Here is a 16,938-nt window from a genome sequence, read left to right on the forward strand (position 1 = left end):
ATGATTGTAGCCACTCCTGTGCGATTAGAGGAAGTAACCAAAAGTCCAATGCATCCAAACTGTGAATGGATGTATATTGGAGGTCTGGGAAGGTTTTTCACTGCTTTTCATGTTATCTCCTGCTGCAGTTAAGGAGTATGCGCAAGGAAAACTGCACTGACAGAGGTGCAAAGAGGAGTAATTCTTGTGCTGCTTAAATGACCCACTCAAAGAACTGATCCTCACTGAGCAGATGTTTTCATGCGCTGTGTGCCCCTGTTGCCACTGGTAGGAGCTGTGGAGTGATGATGGCTCTTTCCACAGACTGCGTACCCTGAATTAGAGGTGAGGTGTAAAGTGACTGTCCTTTATCATTATCATTTTTACTGTAAAGACTCCTTCGAGCCTAGTGTAGAAAACTTTTGCCATGCTGATGTTTTCTTCTGCAGGTCTTTCAACCTTGCAGCATGGACACATCTGCAGCTCTGCTTCTTCCAAAGAGCGTCACAGGGGGATTAAAGATTCGATATGTGTTATTCTGCAGGGCTGTTTCCTTCTTGTGTGGACAAAAGTGTAACATTAAGGTGTGAGATTGTCCTATTTTATTTTAAATTCGTGCAATGTACACCCCAGAACTCCAGTGGGTTCATCTAAAAATATGTTTTAAAAAGTATGCGGGCTACAGAGAAAAGAGCCCTGCGTCTTTAAAGTATATGTGGCAACAGAGGGATTGTAACGATAATGCTGTTGGGGCGGCAGATCAGTTACTTCTGACGCTTTAAACCCTCAGGGAGTTGGCTCAAGATTGCCTGTCTTTGATAAGGTCCTCACACTGTAGCTGCAACTTCGTGATCTGGGAAAAGATTTGCGAAACGCTTGCAGGTCCGAAAAATAAATCCTGACATCTTTCGAAGACGTTTCGTCTCGAGTGACTGCACAACATCAGAGAATCTCCGCCTCCTGTACCCCCCCCCCTTTTTTTTTCTTTTTTTTTTTTTACGCAGGGAGAAAGCGGCAATTGTTTTTTATGCAGCTGTCGGGACCAGGCAGTCGGTTCCTGACTTTGAAGTGCGCTGCTCCAGCCTCTCTGTTCAGTTGGTGTTGGAGTCGCCCACAGAAGAGACCTACCGTACGGCATGGCAGCCTGAGAGCGCAGGGAGGAGAAAGAGCCACTTAGATCTATATATTTTTCTTCCACTCGAGTGTATTTTTTCCTCTCAAAGGCGAGCGGACTGTAGGCTATTTGGAAGTGGTTTGGACACCGGTAATGTGGAGTATACGCGCTTTTTGTGGATAAAAACCAGGAGTGTAAACTTGTGGAGCGAACTCGTGGATCGATGGTAAGTTAGGAGAGTGCGTGCCTCCTCAAACTGGCCCCCATTGGAGTTCTCTTTGATGTGCTGTTGACTCGCCTTTGAAGTAACGTTCTGGGAGGGGAGGAGGGGGGGTGACGCGCTTTTTGTTGCGTTTAAACACCAAAAATACCCGCTCCGTATAGCCCCTTTATCAGCCACTTTGTTTGTCATTCGAACTTAGTTGAGTTTGGACTCATTTGAAAGTAGATAATGCTGAAAGTACTCGTTTCTTGTTGAGCTACCCCCCAACACACACACACACACACACACACACACAGGATCTGAGACTTTGGTGTACTTGAGACTGGACATTTAAGCAGTGGTCGCATCTCTGTTCGCCTTCAGTGTTGTAATGTCGAACATTTCAGATGTTAACTTGTAATGTTCACAGATTGTTTGTTTTGTTTTTTTAAGAAGTAGAAGCCGCGGCTGTGTTCGGAACTGGGGTTTTCTCCGTGCTCAACACTCGGGCGTATTGGTGGTTGGGGGGGGGGGGGGGGGTTAAAAAAAGAAGAAAAAAAAGTGACATCTGTAAAGTTGCACATCAGCATCTGATCTGATATCTCACGAGACTGTTGGTCGTCCGTATCAAAGTGCTTCGATCACGGCTGAGATGGTTTTGAAGCAGGCGAAAGCTCCATGAACAGCATGCCAGCAGCAGCCAGCAGCAACTCCATTCACCATGTTAGTCACGTCTCTCCATCTCCTGGAGTTTGTCTCGCATCGATGTCCTACAGGTAGAGGAGGGATGAGATGTTGAGTCCTAGAAATGGCCATGGTTCAGAAAGTGGTGGGGACTGTGGAGGGAGGTGTGCTTGTATCTGATCCACGGCGGGCAGGCTGGCGGACTCTTACCCTGAAATCAGACGTGATGCGTCCGGAAACCGTGTCCTGCGCGTAATGCTCCGGCCAATTGGGGGATAAACGTGTTATTAATGCGGTTCATATCTGAGCCCTGCGTGCCTTACGTGTGATTACTGCCCTTGGCGTTAAAAGGCTGCTGCAGTTGGAGCGCAGCTCAGGTGGCTTCTTCTTCTTTTTTTTCTTTACTGTGCGAAATCACTGCAAAGACCCTCGTTGATTCGTGTCCTCCCTGCAGAAATCCTTTTTTTTCTTTCTTTCTTTCTTCATTCGAGTGAACAACTTGTTTATGTAATGCTGCTGCGGCGCTTTTTTTTTTTCCTCCAGTTTTCACTGTGCCACCCTGTTTCTGTCAAATTCAGTGAGGGGCTGAGAAAAGAAAGATAAAAAGGGGGCTCCGACTGCGTTTCTTTTACCCCTCTTTTTGAAGTCGGGGCGGATCTGGTTTTGATTAGATCAATACTTTGTGTTTCAGAGAGAAGACGGGCAGCCAGAGAGAAGCCCCCCCACTGACATAAGAGAGTGAGGAGATTACAGTAGAAGCTCAGAGGAGGCGAACAGCAACACGGGCTCCTCTCCTGCTGCCTTCGGAGTCATGAGCCGGGTGCTTATGGACCATATCGCCAGTAGTTTCCGCGAAGATGCCCCTCGACCCCCGGTGCCCGGGGAGGAGGGCGAGGCGCCCTGCTACCCCGGCAAACTCGCAATGATGAAACCCCTGGAATCCCCCAAACCTGCTCTGCTCGGCTCTCCGGGCTCCTCGGCGAGGAGGAACGAGGATGGTCTCGGGGAGCCAGAGGGTAGTGCCTCCCCGGATTCACCGCTTTCCCGGTGGACAAAGTCTTTGCACTCCCTCCTGGGGGACCAGGACGGCGCTCTTCTGTTCAGGACATTCCTGGAGCGAGAGAAATGCGTCGACACGTTGGACTTCTGGTTCGCCTGCAACGGCTTCAGGCAAATGGACCTAAAGGATACCAAAACGCACAGAGTCGCCAAAGCTATTTACAAGCGCTACATCGAGAACAACTGCATCGTTGCCAAACAGCTGAAGCCCGCCACTAAAACCTTCATACGGGATAATATCAAGAAGCAGCACATCGACTCGGCCATGTTCGACCAGGCGCAGACGGAGATCCAAAGCAACATGGAGGAGAACTCCTACCAGATGTTCCTGACCTCTGACATTTATCTGCAGTATGTGAGGACTGGGGGAGAAAACCCGAGTCACGTGAATGCGAGCGCTTTGGGCAACCTGAAAGTTGTGTGCGGATACCTGCCCACGCTCAACGAGGAGGAGGAGTGGAGTTGTGATTTCAAAGCCAAAGCGCTGGTCGGACTGGCGGCCAAGGGGCAGAAGGCCCCCGTGCCAACCAGGACTGTGGAGGTGATGGAGAGGGGATACAGGTATGTCTGCAACACTGTCTTTTTCTCTGTATTCACACTCTGGCGCGAACCTAAGCAGGATTCACGTCCCGGCTTAGTTCACCCATGTGCACAAGTGCAACACATGTTTTTCCTCCACAGTTTGCAGAGAAAGTGTCTGTCCTCGGCCGCCTGTCTCTCTCTGGCCCTTCTCTCCCCTCTCACCGTCTCCAGCAGCAGCAGCAGCAGCAGCAGCCCTCTGCTGGCGCTCGCCTGGATTTCCGGGGCTTTGAAATAGTTCCACAGAATGAGAGATCGTCTTCCAGAGGAAAAGTTCACAGAGCACGGCTGGCTTTGGCCCCAGCCAGCAAATAATAGATGATGACATTGCTATGCTATGCCTCCTCCTGTACCACACTGTCGAGCTGAGATATAAATCTTTAGCCCATCTATAGTTGGCACTTTGAAGTGAAGGTTGTGCCGTTTAATTTGAATGCTTATTACTGCATTTCCTGCTCTTTCTGTTTAAGTTTAGGTTAAAGCTGCCCTTAATTGTAAGTTTTTAAAATATTGTGCCAAAGCTGGGGCGTCCTCTGATGTTGCTGTTGCTAAATTCTAAAATGAGAGGTTGAGTTAAACTCTATAAACAGAGATTGACAGCTTTGGCAGGAGCGATGGGAGCTTTCCTCCGGCATGATGCCGGTTGGCCAAACTGGCAGAGTCGCCCTCTTCTCACGTGGACCCTCGACCCTTCCTCTTCCCTATCTTTGTCACCAAATGGATCGGAAACATGTGGAACCCATTTCTGTTTTCCTCTTGCCTCTCTTCACCTCCTCCCATCTGACTCAGGTTCTTTTACAACAAAACAAAAAAAAAAAAGAAAACAAACCCTGAAAGGCAGCAGCTACAGTACAGAATCAGCACCCCCACCACCTCCCCCCTCCCCTCCCCTCCCCTCACTCTCCTCTTTCCTCTCTTCTTGTTTGCGTCAATTCTCCTCTGATTTCCACCCCCCCCCCCCCCTCTCTCTCTCTCTATGCCTTCTCCACTTTTATCTTTTTTTCCTTTTGAAAACTCAGGGATGGGGACTACGAGGCATGCTTTCGGAGCGAAAGTGAGGGGAAAGAGAGCGGAAAGGAAGGACAGGGGGAGGGTTGTGGGGGGGGGGGGGGGGGGTGTTGCAACCCATGAAAGAAAGGGAGGGAGGAGAAAGGATAAATGAGGGGGTGAAAGAGAGAAGAATGCAAGGCCAGCTGTGTTAAATACCTGACTCTTTGCGAGCCCCTCTGAAGGTCAGTCTGGAGCTGGGGGCCTGCGGCTTTAGTCATGCTGGGTCTCTCTCCTCGTGAAGACCCCCCCTTCTTCCCTTTCTCCCCTTTTATTTCCTTCTCTGACACACTCTCATGGTTCCACCACATACTTTTTTACTTTTTTTTTTGGGAGGGGGTACACCCCCCCCCCCCCCGTCCTGTACCATGGCAAGAATGCAAACACAGCAAGACATGTCTGCTGAGGAAAGAGTGAGTGTGGATGAGAGGAATGGAAAGAGAAATTGTGGTACTTTTCAGAAGTTTTCCCAGCGCAGATGACGTCTGCCAGCTAGCCTGTCGCATTTACTCTTTGCAGTAACTGGTGGTAATGGACAAGGCTGCATCCACACATGGAATTTTCTTCCTTTTTTTTCTCTCTCAAACATCAGAAAACCCAACCTGTCTTGATCTCGCGGTCCTCGCCGTGGAAGAAACGCACTCACTCACTCCTCGGGAAATAGAAATAAAATGTCACCGGCTTGTCTCGTGCTGCTTTTGAGTTGTATTAACGTGAACCCCACGTCTGTTGTTGTAACCTCCCCAGATCATACAGGAGAGGAGACTCACTCAACCCCTGCCATGTGGGCTCCTTCGCCCCCGTCAGCAGCACCAATGACAGCGAGGTTTCCAGTGATGCCTTGACTGATGACGCCATGTCAGTAACTGACAGCAGTGTGTAAGTGTATTTCATCCAGACACACACGTTTGCCTGTTAACCCACACTTAGCGTCAGCTGGCTGGTGGCAGCCGTAACGGAAGCGTAAGAAATGGTTAGCTGTCGTGCACATATTGATGGATTCTTGGCCCCTTTAACGCTTGACTGGAGCAGCCAGTATATGGCGAGGGTCGATGGCAAGCCCCATTTTTTAAAACCCATGTGGTGTAGATTTTGTAAGGTGAGACGTTTGAATGAGTGTAGCCGCTTTACGTTTTTTTCTGGGTGCTGTTTCAACACCAGCCGATCCCCTTGCTACTTCTTCCAATTAACTGATGAGGGATTTATACAAAGAATCTGAACTAACCCCTCATTTGTGGAACCAAACGCCCTCTCGTATCCACTAATGGCTCCTTGCCCTCGTGTAAATCGAACTATAAGCGACTTGAAAAACTGTCCTATGCTGGAAGCCCTTATGTTGCCGCCGCTGAATTGATGTTTTACTGAGTCATGCCATGTGTATTTTCTTGCCAAAACTTTTTTATTCTCTCTCGTAGCTCTGTGTTAACGCAGCCTGCAGATCAGCTGAAGAGGGAATATTGTGGAAACATGCCCATTTTAAGCTGAATTTTGGTGTTTTTCCTTATTCGGAATGGTGTGACTCAAAAGATTTGTTCAATGACCGTTGGAGAGTTTTAAAAAAAACTTTCTGTCGTAATTGGCGAAGCTCTGATTTCATTTTTACTTTGCGTTTTAAAAAAAACAACCTTTAAACCCGACTGCAGGCTTTAGATTTCCGAGGGTTGGAGAAATAAATGAAAACATTAATAATAAAAAAAAAAAAACAGAAAGCTAGTGTTTTGTATTCTGACGTAAGCAAATATGTAACGCTTTTGCTTTCTATATGAGCGAAATGCCCACTCAGCTGTAAGTTGCCGACCTAAAACTTTCTTGGAGCTTTCTAATCGTGGAATTGACTTATCGCCACTGTTCACATGTGGTTCAAGCTTATCTGTGTACGTGCTTTTGGCCTCGTTGTCATAAAGGATTACTTGCTGCAATCTCGTCGTCCTCAAATGACAATGTGATATGGTGTCGCTGGGTGACACGCAGCGCTCCGGTTAGCTGGTTTGTGGGACAGAAAGCAGAACAATCTTGGTCCAGGTCCTTCATTACTTCATCAAGGCCTACGTGTGATGATGGCTGCGAAGGGAAACGGCCAAGTCAACTACGACCAAGCTAAAGATACTTACTGACTGACAGGCTGACAATGACTGCACATAAATGCGGCGGCTGTAAAGCCTTTTTTACAATAGGGAGTTGCATATCTTCTGACAGTCAAAGACACGGAGGCGCGTATAGTCCTGTTTCTGCTGTACTTTGGCCAGTGGAGCTTCAAAGCCCGGGCCGCAAGGACACAACTTCCCCACCTCATTTCCTGCCCGCTCTGGCCTTGATCAGAATATCTGCCTCTCTGTAGGTCAGTTAGAAAGACCCATAAACATTTGAATCTCATTTACAGATAAAGAGAGGGGAAAAAATAGAAAAAGGAGGGGAAAAGCAACAGGGGCGGAGGCAGTTGGTTGGGAAGAGAAAGAGAGAGTGGCGAAGGGGGGATTTTTGCTTATATCTTATTTATGGATTTGCTTGGACGCGGGGGAATGCAGCTGCGCAGACTTCAAACATTACCTTATCTTACAAACCAGCCTTTTGATGTGCGGAGATCAGAGGCTGGCTGCGGCAGCGCTTGCCAAATGAAGATTGGAAGTGTGGAGGAGGAGGAGGAGGGGGGGGGTTGCTGGTGCGCATGACTGTGGCATTTCAAAGCAAAAGTGGAAAAGTGCTCCTCATTTAGGCTAGGTCACTGGGAAACTGCTGTTTAGCATGGCAGAAAAGGCACTGTTTTCCACTGTCAAGTGTTCAGTTTGAAGCTCGGGCTTTCCTGCGTGCTGTTTGAGATCATCTTTCAGCCTGTCGGCCTCTCGGATCCATTTAACCTGCTTAGATGCACCTTTGGGTGCTGTACTGCAGTAACTCTTTAATTGGGTATGATGAGCAGCTAATGCTAACTGTGTCCTCAGCTTAACACACACCTCAGAAGGGGAATGCTAATGCTGACACGACTTCTAGCCAGCAAACACACTGTGTGTGTGTGTGTGTGTGTGTGTGTGTGTGTGTGTGTGTGTGTGTGTGTGTGTGTGTGTGTGTGTGTGTGTGTTAAAAGGAAATTGCCGGCGGGGTACCCAATGTTGTGCTGGAGCCAGAGCTGAAAATGAGTGTCATTTCTAGGGCAAATAAAACCTCATACCACCCTGCAGCCTGATGTGCTCCGACACACACACACAGATCGGAAACGCCGGCATGATTCACCTCTCGAGTCTCGTTTTTTTTTTTTTTTTTTTTTTTTTTGTCTTCAGATCAAGTCTGAAAGATGAAAAGCAAAATAAACTGGAGAATTGCTAAGTTGGGTTTCTCCTCGCTTGAAGCGCGTTTGATCTTGTTGATTGGCTAACACGCTTCTTCCTGAATGGCTGTGTGGTCTTTAATGATGTGTCTGATTGGGTAATTGACCTTTGCGATCCGTCTGTGCGCCCCCAGAGATGGCATCCCTCCATACAAACTGGGCTCCAAGAAGCAGCAGCAGAGAGAGATGCAGCGCAACATGAGGATGAACAGCCAAGTGTCTTTGCCTGCTTTCCCCGTAAGTACACAAGCGCATACATGCACGACTCCACGTGCACATGCTCGGAAGTCTTTTTGAGCCTGGGTCCCACAGTGTCATTTCCATACCACCCTGCGTTCCCGGTCCCTCTCAGATCTATGAATAGTGCAGTGCAAACTGTATTTGGCATTCTCAATTCGACAACACCAGCAAAGATCTGAAGAGTAACGTCAAACGCCCAGCCTCCCTCGCAGACACGCACACACACTCGCACGATCGCGGGTACAAACACGACCCCCCTCCCTACCTTTGGTGTCACCTACACCCCCATTAGGGTTCCTTGAAGTCTGCGGGAGATGGGGAGGTCTATAAGCTGTTTATCGCCGCGGCGCTCGGAACGCACCGGGGTTTTTTTTTTTCACCCCTACCGATGCTGTGAATATGGAGAAGAGGGAGAGATGAGGAAGATCTCTGCCGCTTTATCCCGGGGGGCTCTGAAATCAGCCTGGTTCCTCAAAAAAAAAAAAAAGAAACACAAAGATCCTCACATTCACACGCACGTGCGTGCGCACGCAGCGCTTTGATCCGCAGATGAATGGAGCAAACGCGCAGGGAAGTGACAACTTCCAACAGAGCTGGCCCCCTTTTCTTCCACAGCACTGCCACCCCCCTCGCCCAACACACACACACACAAATGCTCAGCCAGCCCCCTCCCCTAAAGTGAAGGATCTGAGGGAAGAGTCTGAGCATGTCATGTGAGCTCTCAGCAGGTCAGAGTGGAGTTGGTAGCTTTAGGCTTTAGAGAAACTGAATTCTGGGCGAGAGAAGCACAGTAAAGGAGGGCCCAACCTGAGGCAGGGGGGCAACTTGCAGAAGTAGTTGTAACAGAAGCAATTTGTTCAAATAAACTTTATGTAACCCTCTTTTTTTTTTTCATCACAATGAGATGTGCCACAACCGCTTCCTTTATTAGGAAAAGATCCACGGTTTGGATCTCGCCGCTCCTCCCGCTTTTGTTTTATTTTTGCTTTCATTCTTGTTTTTGTTTTCCCATCTGATTTTTTTTTTTTTTTTTTTTTTTTGGCGATGGCTGCCATTCCCATGGTGCACCAGCCCGAGGCACCATCAAACAGCCCCTCTTTTTCTCACTTTTCCTCCCCTTTATCCCGACTACAAAGAGACACGAGAAGTGCAAAAAAAGAGGAGGAAAAAAAAATCAAGAAAGCCTGAGTGCAAAAGAAAAAAAAAAAGCAAATAATTTAAGACGTGTGCGTGTGTGCACAGACACACTCCTACTGTCACGACACAGTAACTTGAAGGTGCCCAGTGTGTGACAAGGTGGGGGAATAAATTACCTCAACCTTTTCTGATCTGCCACCCTCCTTTTGGCACCTTTATCTCTTTCTTTGAATTCTCCCTTTTCTTCATTTTCTCCAGTGAGCACACATCTTCGCATCTCAACTTCTCCTATGTCTTTTTTTTTTTTTTAGCCCTCATCCTTTCTTCCCTGGAGTTTTCGTCTTCCACCCCCTGTTGATATGTGGCTTTTATTTCTAGATGTAAAGCCACTGCTTCCCATCAATCTATCCCTCCATCCCTCCCTCAACCACCCTATTCTCCCCCACTGAGTGTTTGATATTTGACGAGGAAGCCTTTGAAGTGAGCTGACTTTAAAGAGGCCTGCTGATGATGACAGAGCAAAGCAGCCGAGGCCTGGCCCAGCATGACCATACACCAGGCTCGCCTCCCCTTAAAACAACCCTGTAGACCTGGGTGCCAGCTAGTGTCCCCTGATCATTAGTGCCGGTTGTGGAAAACAATGCATGAATTTAGTCAGATGAGACTACGGGGTTATGGATGCGTTTGTGGATGTTGCCGACGGTTGCTTTGGAATGCTGCAACTGCTAATCGACTCTTTCCTCCTGAAGCGCACTCAGCGTCCTCCCAAGGAGATGGTCCCGATGAAGCCGGCAGAGTTTGCTGCCCAGCTGATGTCCCGCCTGCAGAACCTGAAGAGGGAGCAGGACACCATCAACTCTCTGGAAGAGAGGCTGCAGCAGATTCAGGAGGTTTGTGTGAGATTGCTTCGAGTTCAATGTGAAATTGTCAGATATTGTGTTGTTTCCATCAATTGATGACCGAGCCTTGTTTTTATTTTGTTTTGTTTTTTTTTTATCAGGAGGAGGAAAGAGAAGATGCAGAAATTATCGGAAGTCCTCCGCAGCTCTCCCCCCATCCTTTGACCCTTCTCCCCGGTTCCTCTGACGAGGATCCTCAGGCCATCTTGGATAAACATCTTTCTCGGGTCTTAAAGACCCCCGGCTGCCAGTCCCCCAACGTGATCCAGCACTCGCCTCGCTCCAGCTCTCCGGAGCACCGGCCATTCCCCTCTTCAGGCTTTGGAATCAAAGCCCTAGTGCGGACTGGTCCCTCCACTTCTTCTGTCTCCAGCCCTGATCAAGGCGCACTCACTCTAGCTTTAGGCCCCAACAGGACCCTCGTCAGCAGGCCGAGCACTAAACACATCCACCACCACTACATCCACCATCATGCGAGTCCAAAGTCTAAAGAGCAGATTGAAAGAGAGGCGGCCCTCAGGGTGCACGACGTGTTCTCCAACAGCGGCGAGTGTCAGCCTTACCAGCGCAGCCGCAGCCTGGGCAGAGAGATGTGTGGGGCCGTCTCATCTGACAGCAGCGTGGGGTGAGTCCCACTTTGAACCGCAGTCGTTCTCATTTCCTCTCTTTTTTCCCGTTTTGACCGTATGGAAAATCAACAATGCCACTCCTCTTTCACCCAGGCGTTCCAGCTCTCTTTCCAGACGCGTGTGTCGTTCTGGGGCCGAGGACGGGGTCGCCGAGAGGTGCATGGAGGACTGCGGGCCCTTACAGCTGCCCAGCGACACAGCAGACCCCGCCCAGAATGTGCTGCAGTGGATCCTGGAAAGTAAACGACAGGGCAGGCACAAGTCTCACAGGTGAGCCACGCTCGGGCATTTGTGGGTTACTCACTGCTGAAACGCCCCAGTTTACGTCCCATCCGTTTCATATGACTGATTCCTGTTTTCTGTTTCCCTTTTTTTTAGCACCCAGAGCACCAAGAAGTCTTTTGGAGGCTCATCGACTCAAACGCACACGTGGGGCGGCGGTGGAAGCTGCGGCCACTTACGTAGCCACCAGCCAGCTCAGCCATTTATCCAAGACCCTGCTATGCCGCCCCTGCCCCCTCCCAACACTTTGGCCCAACTAGAGGAGGCCTGCCGTAGACTCGAGGAGTCCACCAAGCCCAATAAGCAAAGGTACAGAAAGGAGAGAGCGCGGTCCTCATCTGCTTTCATGTGTGCTTAGGACATGCATCGTCATCCTAAATCCTGTTTTTAAAGCAGCCAATTTTATTTCCCATCTCTTCCCAGGCATTCATTGTCCAGTCTTCAGCGGGAAAAGACCCACCAAGTGTCTGTCCTGGGTGGGGGTCCCGTCCCTCTAGTCATTCCCAGCCCAGCCGGCCTGGTCACCACCAGCCCCAGCCTCCAATCAGAAGAGTACGATGCCTCTAGCATCCTGCCCTCCCTCTCCCATCCTCTTCTTTGCTCCTCTTCCTCCTCCTCTCAGCAATAGTCTCCAACTTCCAGTGTACTTAGACCCTTTTAACTCTTCCTACTTGTCACCTGCACCGCTAGCTGCACATGTACAGAGAAAGACGAGCAGTCGTGTGCAAAGCTGCGTTTTCACACGCACACACCCCGCATACATCCTCGCTGAAAAGAGAGGGCGCCCCCCCCCCCTTTTTTGCAGAGATAATTTTAGGCTTTGCACACAGACTGCCTCTCTGTTTGCATGAATTGTGCGTATTTGTGCTGTGAGTATGGAGTGTGTAGTCACTGCACCACCTGACTGACGCATCCCTTTCATATTTGTATGTATCGTTTTTATTGGCCGTCCTTCAGTGAGCTGGCTGGGGCGAGCAGAGCTTAGCACTGAGAGAGCTCCTCTGAAGTGGGCCTACAAAGTCTTGGACATAGCTGAAGGGGAATTGATAACTCTGCCCCTTCTTTATGCACACACCACACACAAGCACAGACTTACTGATGGCTCTGGGTCACACACTCACAGGGAGCTGTTGCTTTATTTCTAGTCTTGCACTGTCATCTTCACTCGTGTCGCTGCTACTTTATTGTTAATCCCTTAGACGCTTTGCTCTGCTTCTTATTTCTCTTTTAGTCATCATGTTAAGTGTCACGGAGTGTCCGTGCCTTCTCTTACATCCCTTTCTCTGCCTCTCTTTGTCCTGACAGGTGTAAAAAGGGTTTCGGGAGCCCTGCTGGGTGCGTCGGGGAGACTGTGGTGACGTACTTTTTCTGTGGCGAGGAGATTCCTTACCGGAGGACCATGAAGAGCCACAGTCTCACCTTGGGCCACTTCAAAGAGCAGCTCCGCAAGAAGGGCAACTACAGGTGTGTAGAAGGACATGTGCATACACAGAGGTGTCAGTTAAGGTTTCATGAAAGGGGATTTAGCAAGATAAACACGGCCTTCAGTTTGACACAAACGTCAGTAAGGTGCACTTGAATTTATAAAGACCTGAAATGTCTCTCCGGCGACTTGTGTCGAGCGCCATTATCAGCGTGAGTTCCCGTGTGTCCCGTGTGTGTGCACAGTTGGTCGTCTGGCCGCGTGCGCGTGCAACGAGAAAGGAAAGGACAAGAGGGAGGGTGGTGCAGGGGTTAGTGGGAGAGTCTGAACTGCAGCGATTTGGGTCCCATCTGGTATTGATTTCCATGCTAAGGCACACTTAATACACATGGCTTTGAAGCCCCAGCCCCTTTCATTTCAACCAACAAAGACTCACACAAATGGCCAGCGTGCAAATTCTTCACTGATGTTATCAGACCCTTTTTTTTTTCTCCTTCTTCTTCTGCTTTCTCCGCTCTGGTGTGGGATTGGGTGCACACATGAGCGTGCTTGTGTTGAGCGCGCACGGCGCTTACACGCGTTGTAATCATTTTATGGATATTTTGGAAAGACAGATTGTTAAATGCCAGATCCGCTTGCTTTCGCCCCGCTACAGGGCCCTGACTTACACCGCCCAGCTTCTATGTGTGCTCGCAGAAAGAGATTTGACTTTGATTGCTCCTATCCAGTGGGCACTAAAGAGAAAAGATCAAACATTCATTGTTTAGACTGCCACGGCCTCCAGGATAAGTATGGCTCGAGTATTGTGTTGATAATTACAGGTATTAAGAAAAAAAACTTCGAGAAACTTCATCCTGTCCAGATGTGTGCGGGCATTTTTTATTTTTTTTTTGGATCAACAAATGTGACAAGTACTTAGCTCTGGGCTTTCCACATCTGTCTGTTTGCCCCCCCCACCCCCCCCTCTCCACTCTTCTTCTTTTTCTCTTTGGCTCACTGTCTAAGTTCCTGTGTCATACCATCCACATTTTTTTGGAAAGGGAGCTGCACAGCGCTTTAATAGCAGCCAGAGAATGTGTGGAGTTGGGTCATTTCAACATGGCAGCGGTTCAACAAAGAACAGTACCGCTTGGCCCTGCCAGACGATATTGGTGCCAGATGTCAGTGCAAAAGGAGAGAGAGAAGGGGAGAGAAGGGGGAGGCAGATCTAGCCACATAAAACATGTTCCAGTGGAAATACAGGCTCTCTCAGTCTCTGTCTCTCTCAGCGAAAAACATCATGGCTCTTTGAAGATTTTTCTTCTTTTTGGGGGAGTAGGAAGACTTAACGGTTTCTTTTTTTCTTTTTTTTTTTCATCGTCTTAAGATGAAGAAAGAGGAAACGTTCATCAGACATGTCTTGTGCTATTTCATTCCATCTTATTTCTCTACTTTATCTTACTCATTCCCTTTGTTTTCCTGAGAGAGGCCTCGTTTAGTTAAAGTCTTCCTGTATTTCAAACCAGTGGCCAGCCTCGTGCTAATTGGCACATGTGCGCTCAGTAACTCCTGTCACTCTTGTTTTTTTTTTTTTTTGGGGGGGGGGGGGGGGTGTTGTAGGTAGTGCATGTTCAACTTTATCATCTACAGAAAAAAAAAAAGGCTCACAAACAAACATACCTGCATTCCACTCACCCCACACACGGAGCAAACTGAAGCATTTTTCCATTACACAGTTAATGAGTGGATTCCCAGATCCTGCTAACCAACTCACCCCTGCTGCTTTCTCTTCCTCTTAAATGAGGACTGAGGTGGGGGGGGTTTACATCATTATGCCCCAGTGAAGTCATGGCTGACGAGAAGCCCCTCCTTACTTTTCTGTCTGTCAGCTGACCTTCCTATAGCTCTCAGCAAGCGCTCATGCCATCAGCTGGGGTAAGGAAGGACACGGTGTACTTCTTGCTCTCTTCTCCTCCTCCTCCTCCACTTTGTTCTTTCCTTTGTCCTGTAATAATGATCCAGGGGTTAGAGCGAGCGAAAGCTCCATCTCTGAACGTTTGCGTGTGTGTAGGAGTCGGGCGATAATGACAGACAGACTTACCGGCACCCGAAATTTTAGCCTTTTGGTCAAAGGACCCCCTCATTTGCACACAGGTCTAATTGACCAAATGTTATCCAGAGCAAAAAGGAGGAAAGAAGTAAAGGAGAACAAATGAGGGAGGGTATCAATTCTTCCCGGCAGAATTGTCCGCCCCGCCTCAGTCTGTGGGCTCAGCAGGCCTGATGTGAGCTGAGTTCAGATGGCAGACTTGAGGCTTGATGTTTCAATAGGTCCAATAAAGGGAGTGGCAGCTGGCCGGCTTTCTGAGTCATGATTGTTGTACTTGGAAAAAAAAATGTCTGACTATTAACACTCTTATGTTTTTGTTATGCAGGTACTACTTCAAGAAAGCCAGCGATGAGTTCGAGTGCGGCGCCGTGTTCGAGGAGGTGTCGGATGACAGCTCCTTGCTGCCCACGTACGAAGGCAAGATCCTGGGGAAGGTGGAGAGGATGGAGTGACTGTATACTGCCAGTGTTGTGGAATACACTCCTACAGATGCTTCGCACCTATATGGATATCCTCCGTTAAAGCTTAGACTGTTGGACTTTAGCTGGTGGTGAAAGAAAGCTGAGGACACGAGAAAGACTGAGAAGAACACGAAAGGAGGACGAGACATCCATATTGCTGGACTATGAAGTGACCAGCCGCTCTGAGGTGAAGCAAATATGGACTGTATGTTGCTGGACTCAAGCCTTTCCATTAGAGAAATCTCCAGAGACTCTAGGTGAATGACCACTTGTGGAAGTAGTGGGATGGTGGGTTAAATGTGAGACTGAGAGCCTACCTGACCCCTGCCTGTGCCAGTGTCTGCCCGCGGGCAGCCGCCAGCACATTACTAGGATGTATATGCAGATATACATGTACATTGCATTGTATTGTGATGCTCGTATTGCTGTGTAAAGATTTCTATTGCTATTTATTGGAAACATCCCAGCCCCGAATCCTATTCTTCTTCCATGGACAAGCTGCTTGGAGTTGGAGAAACTTCTCCAATATCCCACAAAACAAGATTTCTCCCCTTCAGAGCACCAGTCTGCAAGCAAAAGAAGTGGTTTGATTCCCTTTCAGCCCCTCGTATTGAGCTGTCAAAAAAAAAAATACCTCCGTAACAGCTGGTCTCTTTGCTGGATACTGAACTGCTGAAGCTTTGAGAATGCCTCTCTGATGTCGATCATATATTTACTACTGCAGTGCTATTTGTGGATATGTTCCCATCTGCTCTGAAGGGCCCTTAGTGTGCTATGAAAAATGAGCAAAAATGCTATTAATGTTTAATTCCCTACTCTGGGACTCTGCCCAGCTAGCCTTGATCAGTCACGTCTTAGTGCCTTTGTTTCCATGGCGCAGGCATCGCACAAATAGCCTTCATATGTACTAAGGAAACTGCCCTGAACAGGTCCTCGAGTCCCCAAAAATGTGTTTACACCAATGTTAATATTTACCAACAAAAAGCTCTATATAATGCTCCCCAATGTGCTTACCTGTGTAAGTAAGTGTGTGTGTGTGTGTGTGTGTGTGTCTGAGATGAAGTTGCTTTGAGTTGGGTTATTCTGTGTGTATTTGAATCCTGCAAGATGAGCTGCAGATGAAAATGACGGTGATTATGTACACACTATGTTCATAGTGTTGTGTTTTTTTAATTGAGTACAGTAGCTGTGCCTCCATGGCTTCTTGCCATGTTTTACCCAGTTTTCAGGGTCTTATTAATCCCTTGGTTTTTACAAGGGGCCTTATGTCGAAAAAAAAAGATATTTTTATGCCTTTTAGTATCCGTTTCATCATGTTTTCTGTTTTCTGATATTTTTCATGGCTTCCTCAGCTCCACATGTAAACTGTAAATTATGCGTTCTATAGAGCTCAGTTGAAAAGATGCCTCGGTACTTTAATTATTATAATTATGAAGAGATGTAGCCTTTATTAAAATGTTCTATTTTTCAAATTAGAAAATCACTTTGGCTTTTTTTCTGTGTGTGTTTGTATGTTGTGATTGGGTTTATTTATTATTTTTTATGTCTAATTGGGAAACGGGGAGAGTGTTTGTATGTGCTAAAGACTTGCACCGCACGCGCCCCGCTGTGCAGGGTGTAACTCGTTGGGTCTTGTGAGAAATTTCCAACAGATTTGCATCCATTATCAGCTCTTAATGTGCTCCCTGTTGGAAATGAAAACACGCAGCATTAATTTGGCCACTAGAGCCCCTGTGTGTGTTTAATGGTAAACGGTAGGGAGAGCTAAGTGTGTGTTAATGAAACATTTCTG

At 48.1% G+C, this 16,938-nt stretch overlaps 2 protein-coding genes across 2 annotated transcripts in view; both read left to right on the forward strand.

The window, feature by feature from the left end:
* cep112 (centrosomal protein 112) overlaps window positions 1–2,751 on the forward strand; it is a 106,905-nt gene extending 104,154 nt beyond the window's left edge. The window contains exon 28 of the transcript XR_012767908.1: window positions 2,671–2,751. The gene's annotated coding sequence lies outside the window, so the exon portion shown is untranslated. The remainder of the gene's footprint in view (window positions 1–2,670) is intronic.
* Window positions 2,752–2,779: 28 nt separating this feature from the next.
* Window positions 2,780–16,640, forward strand: axin2 (axin 2 (conductin, axil)). The gene is made up of 10 exons (XM_075453386.1): window positions 2,780–3,599; window positions 5,412–5,543; window positions 8,121–8,223; window positions 10,113–10,253; window positions 10,364–10,887; window positions 10,985–11,161; window positions 11,270–11,482; window positions 11,597–11,725; window positions 12,479–12,637; window positions 15,011–16,640. Exons 1-10 carry the CDS (start codon window positions 2,791–2,793, stop codon window positions 15,135–15,137), a joined length of 2,514 nt encoding a protein of 837 aa, XP_075309501.1. The 5' UTR covers window positions 2,780–2,790; the 3' UTR covers window positions 15,138–16,640.
* The last annotated feature ends 298 nt before the right edge of the window (window positions 16,641–16,938 follow it).

The sequence above is a fragment of the Odontesthes bonariensis genome, chromosome 21 (genome assembly GCF_027942865.1).
Source record: "Odontesthes bonariensis isolate fOdoBon6 chromosome 21, fOdoBon6.hap1, whole genome shotgun sequence".
NCBI classification, from domain to species: domain Eukaryota; kingdom Metazoa; phylum Chordata; class Actinopteri; order Atheriniformes; family Atherinopsidae; genus Odontesthes; species Odontesthes bonariensis.